At 38.4% G+C, this 13,094-nt stretch overlaps 2 protein-coding genes across 3 annotated transcripts in view; one reads left to right on the top strand and one right to left on the bottom strand.

The window, feature by feature from the left end:
- LOC145293823 (dihydrolipoyllysine-residue acetyltransferase component of pyruvate dehydrogenase complex, mitochondrial-like) overlaps positions 1-846 on the bottom strand; it is a 292,023-nt gene extending 291,177 nt beyond the window's left edge. Inside the window, exon 1 of the mRNA XM_080140463.1 lies at positions 492-846. Coding sequence (XP_079996589.1) covers positions 492-634 — 143 coding nt within the window. The 5' untranslated portion in view covers positions 635-846. The remainder of the gene's footprint in view (positions 1-491) is intronic.
- An 82-nt stretch (positions 847-928) lies between these two features.
- The window catches only part of LOC145293824 (uncharacterized), a 484,189-nt gene continuing 472,023 nt past the window's right edge, over positions 929-13,094 (top strand). Inside the window, exon 1 of one of the 2 annotated variants that reach the window (XM_080140465.1) lies at positions 929-1,073. In XM_080140465.1, coding sequence (XP_079996591.1) covers positions 1,040-1,073 — 34 coding nt within the window. In that variant the 5' untranslated portion in view covers positions 929-1,039. The remainder of the gene's footprint in view (positions 1,074-13,094) is intronic. The other variant, XM_080140466.1, reaches the window with a different exon arrangement.

Genomic DNA, 13,094 nt, shown 5'->3' with positions numbered 1-13,094 from the left:
CAGTAATACAAACCCGTTTTATGATGTTTTTTATTCAATTGTAAGGTTAAAGTATAGAATAGTTACAAAACACCCTCCCCTCCTCATATTAAGAATGTTTTTTTAAATAATAACGTTCTTATTTCAGCACGGATCAATAAGTGCATGAGTACCGTGTTTTGTGTGTATTTAAAAGTAAAAATATCTCTGGTTCCAGGAAAAAAACAAGAAACATGTCCGGCAGCGATTAAAGTTACGTCTCAATAAATTAAAATGTTATTTCAGAAAAAATACAATTTAAGACCAACAATAATCGAAAATAGACGAGACATACTGAAAATCTATAAAATTCGATTTGATATGAAAAGCGAATACTAGATAATTTAGAGAAGGAAAATAAACTGAAAGAAAGGCAATAAAACAGGAAATTATTTTTAATGGATAAAATGAAGGGAAGGCAGGATGGATAAAAAAAAACAAAAAAAACAAATGTTGTTATTTATCATACTAACCTTGAAAAACCGGGGGGATGATGACTGAATTGAAAACTTGATAGGCATAAACATCGAGCAGTTTGTCGGTGGTGTCCATTAGCCCGGTTCTGAAGGAGAAAGGCTCTGGTTGCAAGAATAGCCCGAAACCTCATTATTGTCATTGTTCAAAAAGGGATTAGTTTTTCAGCAACCAGAAACGGAAAAATCTCCCGAGAGATTGAACTTTCTCTCTTTCAAGGTTTTCAGTGAAGGTCACAGCTCGCTCTCTCTTACAGATTTAAAAAAAAAAAAAAAAAAGGAGAGAGACTAACTCTGTTTTATATTTGCATTAAAATAAAATAAATAGGTATAAATAATTAATAAAGATATTTAAAATATAAATTTTTGGATGTTTCTAGACTAAATACGAAACTAACACAATGATTAACACTTATCAATTTTTAAATGTATATATAGTTTTTCGTATAAAACTACAATGATTAAGTAACAAAGATGGAGGGGGGGTTAAATTGCTATGATACTACTATCCATTTTTAACCGCTTCCCAGTTACCAAGGTAACACAGAATGGCGATTATAAACAAAAAGTTTCTGTTCAAATGTAAGTTCTTTTATTCACTTAAAATTTTAATTTAATTTGTTTATTTATTACTATTAAGGATAAAATATAGTGCATAAAATGTCCTGGTTTGTTTTGCAATCCTCACAGATACGAAAAAGTGGTCAAAATTTCAAAAGTATAACAAATAAATGTAGCAAAGACAAGATACCTATCTGGAAAAGTTTTACTGTTTTACTCGCATTAAAACGTTTAATCGGTTCGAAAACATAGTGTTTATTGATGGTGCCCAATAAAAGTGACACCGAAAAAAATGGCACGGTATAAACGGCAAAAATGAATAAAGTTAGGATCGTTCGAGGAGTGCAAGCTAAGCTCCTACTCGAGTTTAAAATAGGATTAAGTCCAGGCCTCCAAGAGATAGCCCCTTAGCCTTAGTTCGGTAAAAGTTGGTTTGGTTAAGTCCAAATTCTGTAAAAGCACCGAAAAGAGGCACCGAATAAGAATAATTATAATAATTAAACAAAAATAATCATTTTATAATAAATATTTATGTATAATAATCTAAAAAGTCTACATGAAATTTTACCGTTGCCATATTTATCTAAATTTAATTTATTTTTTAAGTCTTCAAAATGGAAACTTAATTCAATGATTTAATTAATCGATGGCGGCCACTGCTTTTAATTTTCTTGCGCCAAAAAGAGTTTATCATCCAGAAAATTGATTTATAAATTTACATTTCCTAATAATCAAATCAAACTTTCCATTTTGAAGACTTAAAAAATAAATTAGATTTAGATAAATATGGCAACGGTAAAATTTCATAAATATGGCAACGGTAAAATTTCATGTGGAACCGATTAGATTGAGAACTTTTTTGGAACCTATCCAAGATGGAGAGGCTAGTGGTAGATGCACTAGCCCAGATGTGGCAACAATACTCCATGCATGAGCGAATGGTGGCCTTGTAGAGGTACGAGATACTCTCAGGTGTGAGTAGTCTTCTAGCTCGATAGAAGGAACCCACCATCTTTGCAGCAGTCTTTGCAATGTCCTCTATGTATTTGTTCCAATTCATATTGGCCACAAAGTAAAATATGGTAAAATAGTCCCCAAAAAGGAGTTTGAAGGTAGAATTCTCAGGTAGGGTGTTATTTTTCATCGGTGTAGGCAGTTCGAGAGGCGTCTTATCATTGTTAAAGGAGAGCAGCTTAGTTTTACTAACATTAAATGTTATCATTCATTTGCATCTCCATTACACATTGGTCTGGAAGTCATTTTCTAATGATTTTGCCATTATCTTAGATTTATATACATCTGTTTTTCCCTAATGCATGTTATAGAGCATTGTATCATCAGCAAATATACCCATCTCGGACACAATATTATCAGGGAGGTTGTTTTTGAATATCAGGAATAATAATGGTCTAAGGATCGACCCCTGAGACACTCCCGCATTAATGTTATGCTGTTTGGATGTATGTCCATCAATGACAACCTGTGTGCTTCTATTATCTAAGATGGATCTAATTATATTTAGTATACATCCAGTTATAATGTATGATTTAATTTTCATTAGCAGCCCTTTGTGCCAGACTTTATCAAAGGCCTTGGATGTATCAAGGGCTACAGCTGTGGCTTCGCCTGCTTTATCCAGTACATGGTAAATGCATTCACAGATGAATGTAAAAATATATGCAATAGAACGAGATTACTTGAATCCATACTGTTTGTCAGAGAGAAGATTTGCTTTTGCGAGGTGATGAACTAGTGCTTGATTAATTAAGGTCTCAAAGATTTTAGTGAAGAGGGAGAAGAGATTAATGGGGCAATAATTGAGAGGGTCTGTTCTTTCATCAAAATTCCTGTATATTGGTACCACAGAAGCAATCTTCCAGCTATTAGGGAAGCAAGATTCAGCAAGGTATTTATTGTAAAACTTGGAAAGTATAGAGGCTAGCTCAGTTAAACATTTCTTAATTAGTATAACAGGGATGAGATCAGGCTCACACGCCTTTGAGATGTCTAAGTTTTTTTATTATATCACAGACATGAGAAGGGGTAATTTTTACATCATCTAATATGGCTTTAGTCCGCATAGGGAAATTTGGGAGGGAGTTGTTTGTTTGCTTTAAGGTGGAGTTAGAGGCAATCACCAGGACAGCAGTTTCACCTTCTCTGTTACCATGCATGTAACCTTCTGATTGTTGCTCAGTGGAGGAATTACTGATTGTCCTTTATTCACTACACTAGTATAGATTTTTCCGAAATCACGAGTTCCTATCTTTTGCAATTCTATGTGTTTCTTGATTATTTCAGCATACTTTCGTTTGCTGTCACTATTCTCTCTAACAATGATTTCTAGCATCTACGAATTTTTGTCTATTTCTATTTGACTTATGACATACAAACTGGCGGAATGCCTCCTGTGTAGGGGACTAGGATATATAAATCCCAATCCCGTTACAAAAGAATAATGAAACGGATGGAATTGAAGGAAACAAAGACTCAATTGATGGATAAGATAAACGTGTTGTTTATTTACTGTTGAAAGAATTAATGTTTTAGATATAACATGTGTTCATGTAAGCGCGAGTGTAACCATTATTTGTTGCGGGACTGGTGTTGTAGAAAGAAAAGGAAATGTGTGTTCATCTCAAGTTCGGGTCACTATCGTTTGTTCGCGCGTGGGAAGAGAAGTGAGCAACGCAATAGAACGAGAAATGGCAGTCCATCGTGCAGACAAAGAAAAGGATAGAGGGTTGACATCAGTTAGCAGTAAGCTACGCGAAGGTGTTCTCAGGGACCAGTAGTAGATAGAGAAAGAGTGTAAGTACTGTCTGTTGACCTTTTGTCCCACATAGTAGTAAATGGTGTGAGGTACGCGCGGTCGGTCTATGGACCGACCGCGCGTACCTCACGCCATTTACTAAAGCTCGAAAGCTGGGCTGAAAAGGAAGAAATTGCTTATTGCTCTTTGTTTTATACTTGTTTCCGGTGGTCTTTTGCGCATGTGTGGATTTCCTTTTAAAGGAAGTGACGTTGTCCTTGTGTGTGTGTGTGAGTACATGTGTGTATGTTAGCGTGTGTATATATACACGTGAATGTGAGTGTATGCACGCGAACGTGAATATATGTACGTGTGTGGACATGGGCACCTATGTTCGTGTGCACGTATGTATATGACAAGTAATATAGCTTGAAATGTGAACGTGTTTTTGTGTGAGGCTAGGAAAGGCTCGCGCAATACTCCCCTTACTAGAAAAAAAAATATATGCAGTGTATATAGATTTATATATATATATATATTTTTTTTTGTAAGTAATGTTTTCGGCAATCGACTTTTCATCCTGTTTTTTGCTGTTGGTGTGGTTGTTTGAAGAAAACGTCAAAATCGGAATGTCAAAAACGGAGTGTGTTCGTAAAAAAAAATTTACTTACGCGTGGAAAAGCGTTTACTCTTTTTTTTTTGGGGGGGGGGCTGACATTTGTTTGTTTGGTTTTTGTTGTGTGCTGACATGTGGAACGAGTTGCTTGGATAGTGAAGTGAATTGTTCATTTGGAAGGAAATTTTTTTGTTTCGTGGTGACGTCGTGTGTCCAGTTGCCATTGTCTTCGCATGTGAATCTGCGGTAGTGTGTGCATTGTTTGGACGGGCGCTAGTTGGGCATTCGTTCTTGTTGAACAATGAGTTTGGTTGCCGTTGTCTTCGCATGTGAGTCTGCGGTAGTGTGTGTACATTGTCTGTACGGGCGTTTGTTGTGCATTCGTTCGTGGTTGCCGGCTGTCAACAAAACTTCCAAGTTGTTAGTTTATCAGCGTGTGTGGTGCATCTCAACTCGTATTGTTGATTCAACTTCTTCCTATATGTTGATAGGGATGTCCTGTTTCTTTGCTGTTGCGTCTGCTGTGCGGGAGGGAATGTGTATAGGCCTATGTGATTTTGCTCCTCGCGTTTGTTGCAGGGTAATGTCAGGAAACCGTGAAAAATGTTTGTCGAGCTCGAATTTTTTGTTTCAAATTTGCTATGAAGTCGATAGCTCCGTGTTTGTTTTCTGCCGAGTCTGACGAGGGGTTCCATCATTTTTTTTTTTGTAGTAGTTATTCCTGTCGGTAGTGGTGCACTTGTTTTTCTTTGTCAAATAAAACGCGCGTCTCGCTCAAAACAATTAATTTCAAAAAGGTAGGGTCGCCATGCTTGTTCATTTCGCGTCAGTCGGGCGCCAGTTTGTTGTGGACTTGTGGCATAGGAGGCAATGCTTGTTCGTCTCGCGTTCGGTTGTCACCATTTTGTGGTGGTGGTCCAAAATAGGGAAAATGAATTGTCTCGAGGAAGAAACGAACGACGTGTTAAATTGAATTAAACGAACAGGAATTTCTTTTGTGAAAGAAACAAATGAAAGAAAAGGGTACCACACGTGTTTAGTTTGGTGTGCGTCTCTCGCTGTTAACTGGTGAGAGGGAAAGTCTATTGTTGTAGAGAGAGAGAGAGTCTGTGTGTGTATGAGTGTTTCGTTCAACCTCATCCCATTTTAAAATAAAGGGGTCACCATCATTTGTAGGGGACTAGGATATATAAATCCCAATCCTGTTACAAAAGAATAATGACACGAATGGAATTGAAGGAAACAAAGACTCAATTGATGGATAAGATAAACGTGTTGTTTATTTACTGTTGAAAGAATGAATGTTTTAGATATAACATGTGTTCATGTCCGCGCGAGTGTAACCATTATTTGTTACGGGACTGGTGTTGTAGAAAGAAAAGGAAATGTGTGTTCATCTCAAGTTCGGGTCACTATCGTTTGTTCGCGCGTGGGAAGAGAAGTGAGCAACGCAATAGAATGAGAAATGGCAGTCCATCATGCAGACAAAGAAAAGGATAGAGGGTTGACATCAGTTAGCAGTCAGCTACGCGAAGGTGTTCTCAGGGACCAGTAGTAGATAGAGAGAGAAAGAGTGTAAGTACTGTCTGTTGACCTTTTGTCCCACGTAGTAGTAAATGGCGTGAGGTACGCGCGGTCGGTCCATAGACCGACCAGCTTGAAAGCTGGGCCGAAAAGGAAGAAACCGCTTATTGCTCTTTGTTTTATACTTGTTTCCGGTGGTCTTTTACGCATGTGTAGATTTCCTTTTAAAGGAAGTGATGTCGTCCTTGTGTGCATCTGTGAGTACATGTATGTACGTTAGCATGTGTGTATATACACGTGAATGTAAGTGTATGTACGCGAACGTGAATATATGTACGTGTGTGGACGTGGGCGCGTATATTTGTGTGCGCGTATGTATATGACAAGTAATATATAGCTTGAAATGTGAACGTGTTTTTGTGTGAGACTAGGAAAGGCTCGCGCAGCTGTCTTCATGCCATAGTAGCTGCACAATTTGTAGTGAACCATGAGGGTGAGTGGGGCTTGCTATAAAACTTCCGTGTGGGAACTTGTGCTTCAATTCCTGTTTTGTACCATTCAGTTGTGTCATTGGCACACTGTTCAGCAGAAAGGGAGGAGATATCGGTCCATGGAGCATCTCGGATGTGTTCTCTAATGGTTTTCCAGTAAGCCCTGTTGTAGTACCTTGTGGTTTTGAGCAATGATTCCTCACCTTAAGGTTCGGATTTAAATGTGATGTCAACTGATACCACTATGTGGTCTGTGTTTCAAAGTGGACTGTGGGCATTAATTACACAATCCTCAACTGTGGTGAGGAACAGGTCTAGATGTGAAGCCTGCTGAGGTTCACGATCTGGTAGGCCAGTTAGAAACATTAGTGTTTAGGGGGGTGGGGAATGGGCTATAGAGAAGCTATAAGAAGAGCGTCCAGAAACTAAGTCAATTTTTATGGTGGACATTAAAGTCACAAAACACATGTATTTGGACATTACTATCCAAGGAGAGTGCCGCATCATAGTATCTATCAGAGACATGATTGATTAAAGTACAATCCTGACTTGAGTAAAAACAGCCGAGAAAATATAAGTAACTAATGCAGTGATGAAATGTTAGTCGAAAGCACATAAAAGCCTGGTCATCCGATTCAAGATTTTTCTCTCTAGTTTAAGGGAGGGTGCTATAAATATGGACACAAAGCCCGTGCATACATCTATCCGAGTCCTTACAGCAAAGAGGGAGGTATCCTATCATGTTAAAGTAGTTGGAGGGGATTGAAGAGTGTAAGTTTGTTTCACTTAATACTAAGATATCCGGGGAGTTTACGCTACATCATCTATATTACCTCTAAGCCCACGGATATTGGTGAAAGCAAGCCTCAAGAGCAGAGGCGAATTGGTTTTGTTTGGGTGGTTGTCTGGTTTTATCATGACATTTGTTTGGGTTGTCATTTAATTACGTTTTTGTTTAATGTCAGATTAAGGGAAGAGTGTTGAGAAAAGTGGGCCTGTTTTGATGTCAAGTATACACACACGGTTGTCCATTAGCAGAGTCCAGTCTAGAAGTTGTGGTCTTGTGAAAGCTCACCAGATATAGCAGCAGGGTCCCTTTCTGTGTGCGGCATGGTATTACAACCATCCTGATATTATACATCTGATGATAGAGCAGCCAGTCTAAGTGTTACCAAAGAGTTAGGGCACCTGTACTGTCAGTCAGAAACAGCAGTAAGACAAACTGTCAATCAGTTATCCTCAACCGCTCAGACAAGACTCGCCCAAACAAGTCTAGTGAGCACAAGTGGCATGCAAACAAATTTTCTATTTCTGAAAGAAAGAGAGAAATTTAAAATAGGGAATAGGGCAATGGCATTCAATGTCCTTGTTAGGACACAAGGCCAAGCATGGGTGACTTTGGTGAGTCCCTGGTATTATACCTCTGGCCTGGCTAATAGGAAAAGAAGAAGTGTGAAAGCCGGTGATAGGAAGAGCCTATCTACTCCTTAAGCAAGTTGTGTTTGCAAGCCGAGAATTTGTTTGAATCACCAGCTCCAGGAAGGTTGGCAACCATAACTGAGGAGGCCTCCCTCTCTCAGTTTTGTTATCAGAGTTTTCTTTCTCTTAGATGGATGATTTGAGAAGATCTATGGGTCCATCACACCGAGAGGGCTAACCATGTGCTTGGTTTCTACACCAGGTATTTCTCCACCACCGCATGGATGAAGATATTGAGTATCTCAATTTAAAGTTTTTCTCTATTCTACATGAATAAGCGCAGGATTGGAGATAGATTCCCCTCTAACATTTACAAGAAACTTTATCTTTCAAGTACTGTGAGAAAACCCATCTGCTCTAACAACTAATTTGTTTTAAAATAAATGAATAGGATATTAATAATTATTTGATTATGTAAGAGAACATAAAGCAAAGAAAACAAAAGAAATGGTAGGACTAGATCTACATAAAGAGGTTCCACACAATACAGATATATAGATGCACTTAACTTGGTGTTCTGTGAGCGACCCATGTTGGTCTAGCTAAAAGACCAGTGTCTACATATGGAATGAATTGGGGTGCAAAGATTAGCGTTTATTTGAGAGCAGTAAAAAGGGGGAAGGGAAGATCTGCCTTAAGAGCCAAATGTGTGTTTTGATTTTAATACTGCCTTCTTTTATTTCATTGAAACAGTATAATTTTCGATTTCTGTATTAATAATTTAAAACATACAAACTCATTTTCCAAAGGGGATTAATACTAGAAATGAGATGAGTATTTTCAATTTTTCTATTGTGTATATACATATATTGCTAACAAATTGCTAATATATTACAAACAAATGACATGCGAGAAAAATCTGGGAAAATAGTTTCAAGTGGGTAGATAGCACGGAATATAGAAATGGAATGAAATAATACAATAAAATATTTTAATTTTTTAGTAATATCGATTTTAAAGGCAGATTAAGGGATGGTTAAAATTTTAAATAGATTTAAAGCTTTTTTTACATGCAAGCCCCACCCCCTTACAAAATTTCATTATCATATTTTATTGTATAGCATGTGTAGTAGACTCGCCAGTTAAAATAAATTCAGATAAGAATGGGAGTTTGGAAATGTGGTTTAAAATACACTATAAATACATTTAAAAACACAAACTAATTTTATAGAAAGAGTTAAAATAACAAAGGGATAAAAAAAATTACAATTAAATTTTATTATGCTTTCAGTTCAAAAGGGACTACAATATTTCAGGATAGGGAAACCTCTTTAGGCCATGGCATTTCGAAACCAAACGCTTCTCTTCGGAATAGGGGAGTAAAGACACATATTGTACAAACAAGAAATTTTTAAAAAGATAATATTGCCTTTATGAAAAGAGGATCAAAGGTAAAACGTGAAGCTGTATTGAGACTAAAGCCAATTCTAGGCCTGCCAGCAATCACTGTAAAAGAGTAATAAAGAATGCGATAAAGTTGTATGTTCAGTCCGTTAAGTCCAAAGTAGCTAAGCAGTGGCTTGGTTACCACCAGTTTTGGCAAATAGCAAACAGGGTCCTGAACAGAATCATGTGCTCTATCCCAACCATCATCAGTGGACCTAAGGCAATCTCGTCAGCATCAGACAAAGCTAAACTCTTTGCCAAGAACTTTGCAACTAATTATTATACCTTATGCGACTAAGGCCGTCAACCCCTCATATTTCCTCTTTTATCAGAAAACACACTATGTGACATACAAATATCTGTGCGTGATGTGACATACAAATATCTGTGCGTGATGTCACCAAGCTAATCAAAAACCTTGATTCCAGTAAAGCCCTGATGGCATTCCAATTAGCATGTTGAAAAAGCTTCAACCAGAACTAGTTTCCATACTTACAAAGTTGTTTAAGCGTTGTAAGAGAATTGCTTCCCAACACAATGGAAAACCTCATCAGTATGCCCTGTATTTAAGAATTCAGGTGATCGGTCATCTTCCTCTCAGTACAGGCCAATAAATCTCCTGTGCATCATGAGTAAGTTGCTGGAATTCATGTTAAATGGAGTAGTTAACCATCAGTAAAAATAACCTTCTGAGTGAAATGCAATACGGTTTCCGTTCTGCTAGATCTACAGCAGATTTGGTAACGGTTATACCTCATAGGATTAGTGAATCTCTCAACGGCGGCTTCCTTTCTAGGGCAATTGCTCTTGACATATCAAAAACCTTTGATAGCGTATGGCATAAAGGCCTACTTCACAATATCTCCAGATACGATATAGCTGAAAATATTTTCTCAATTATTAAACCATTTCTCTCTGATAGGATCATAAGAGTAGTGGTTGATGGGCAGAAATCAGAAGCTCACAGTATTAATGCCGGAGTCCGTCAGAGGCCCATCTTAGACTCAACTCTTTTCCTTAGCTACACCAATGATCTTCCAAATCACATCCTTACATCATTCGTAGACATTTGTGCTGATGACACTACTATCTATGGTAGCACATCTAAGACCGTAAACGACCAAGTTCTCTCTGATTCTCTCTCCTCTGATCTGGAGCATGTGGTACAATGGGGAAAGAAGTAACTAGTTAATTTTAATGCATCTAAAACCAAGCTTCTATCTTTACATCATCAACACTCTTATCTCCTATCTGGCATCAATTGAAATGAATGGCTCTCGTCTTGGAGAGGCTCTATGTTTTGACAAGCTTCTGGGCTGGAAAAATGGTGGAATCCTTCTAGCGCTCCAGGAGATATCTCACTGCTGATACATTTCTCTACCTAAGTAAGAGTCAGGTTCATCCACAGATGAAGTACTGTTGCCACATCTGGGCAGGAGCTGCAGGAAAACTCTTATCATGCTTCGACAAAGTTCAAAATAGACTTTGTAACCTGGTGTGGGGGGGGGCCTTTTCTCTTCCCTGCAACCTCTTTCCCACAGAAGAGACGTTACGAGCCTGTCTCTACTCTATCACTATTTTCATTGCAGGTGCCTGTCTGAGCTTCAATCTATGATCCTCCCTTGCTAAACTTTCATGAAAAACACTCGTCTAGTTGAAACCACTATCAATAATTTCCTCCACTCTTTATCTGTGCCTAAACCTGAACGTAGATTCATAAAGAAGAGACGCTGTGAGCCTATCCTTGTTTTATCGTTATTTCCATGGCAGGTGCTCGTCTGAACTCCAATCTCTGGTCCCCTCTCACCAATCTTTCATGAAAAACACCCGTCTAGCTGAATCCACTGTCAAAATTTTTCCTCACTCTTTATCTGTGCCTAAATCAAAACATAGATTCCATGAACAAAGCTTCTTTCTTAGAACTGCACGCCTGTGGAAGTCTGTTCCGTCTGCCTGCTTCCCACCTGACTACAACCTAGATGTCTTCAAGTCCAACGAAAACAAATTCCTAATGAACCACCCCCTTAAGTAAACACTTCATTAAATCTCCACTAACGTACTGTACTTGCAATAACCCTTATCCCTGAGTGGCATCCTGGCCTTGATAAGTGGTGACCACCGTGTAAAAAAAAAAAAAAAAGAAGTAGCTAAGAGTGAATATACTGAAACCACCAGGAAACACATTGAAGCGCAGAAATGAGGAACTCATGATTTCTGGAAAATCTACAAGAGTATAGTAAATAATGAGCAATCAGTAATTCCCCCGCTATCCAACAATCATGAGGTTGTTTGCACAGCAACTGAAAAAGCTAACATGTTTGCCCATTATTTTCCCTCAAACTCTACCTTGGACCCATTAAACCATTCCCTCCCTGACTTTCCTTTGCGGACAGAAATCACACTAAATGATCTGAAAATCACCCCTTTTCAAGTACATGATATCATAAAAAACTTAGACACCTCAAAAGCATGTGGACCTGATCTCATCCCGGCTGTGCTATTAAAAAAATGCTCGGCTGAGGTTGCTCCAGTTCTCTCTAACCTCTTTAACAAATGTCTTAACAAATCTTGCTTTCCTGACAGCTGGAATACTGCTTCTGTGGTACCAGTTTACAAAATCTCTGGCAAACGAACTGACCCATTAAATTATTAATGCCCAATTAACCTCCCCCCGTTTTTCACCAAAATATTTGAGTCTTTAATTAATCAGGCTCTAGTCCACCACCTTACAGCTGCTAAACTTCTGTTTGACCATCAATATGGATTTAGGCAAGCTTGTTCTACTGCAGATATTTTAACTGTAATCTCTGAACATATATACCAAGCACTGGATAAGGCAGGGGAGGGAAGGGCAGTAGCCCTATATATATCTAAGGCTTTTGACAGGGTATGGCATGATGGTCTTCTCATGAAAATAAAATCCTATGATATTACTGGACGAATGCTTCATTAAATCCTTCTTAAATGAGAGAAGAATCCAGGTTGTTCTCGATGGCGTACGTTCAAACAATATGATATAAATGCAGGTGTACCTCAAGGATCAATCCTTATCTGATAAAATTGTCTCTGACATGGGTATATTTTTTATCGATGACACCACGCTCTATAGCAGGTACGTGGAGAAAACTGAGAACATATCTAAGGCTTGGAGGAAACCCTAGAGGAAGATCTTCAGTCTGTAGTGGAATGGGGACATAAATGGATGGTCACATTCAATGCTGCCAAGACAAAGCTTGTTTCCTTTAATAATTACATGAAACCTTACCAACCACCAATAGCTATGGCTGAAGATACATTACCTGAAAGTACTTCATTCAAACTCTTCAGCTTAATGTTCACAGGGAACATAAGTTGGAATAGATACATCGAGACCATTGCCAACGCTGCTGCAAAGAAGGTGGGCTCTCTCTATCATGCTAGGAAGTTACTTACACCTGAAAGTATCCTGTACCTCTACAAAGCCACCATTCGCCCATGTATGGAGTACTGCTGTCACATTTGGGCTGGTGCATCTGCTACTAGTCTCTCACTCCTAGACAGTGTTCAAAAGAGAGTCGCCAACCTGATAGGTCCTGAACTGTTATCTAAGCTTCAGTCACTGTCCCATTGACAAAATGTTGCATCACTCTGCTTGTTTTACAAGTATTTTAATGGTGGATGCTCTGACGAACTACAAGCTCTTGTACCCCTTTGATGAAAATACCCCCGACAAACCCGACAAGCAGCGAAGTGACATCCCTACACAGTAGAGATCTTCAGATGTAAGAAAGCCTTCTACTTTAATAGCTTCTTCC

Source organism: Euprymna scolopes, chromosome 15 (genome assembly GCF_053919585.1).
Source record: "Euprymna scolopes isolate OS-2025 chromosome 15, ASM5391958v1, whole genome shotgun sequence".
NCBI lineage: Eukaryota > Metazoa > Mollusca > Cephalopoda > Sepiida > Sepiolidae > Euprymna > Euprymna scolopes.
The sequence above is the reverse complement of the archived record's forward strand: the minus strand, read 5'-3'. Positions and strand labels throughout refer to the sequence as shown.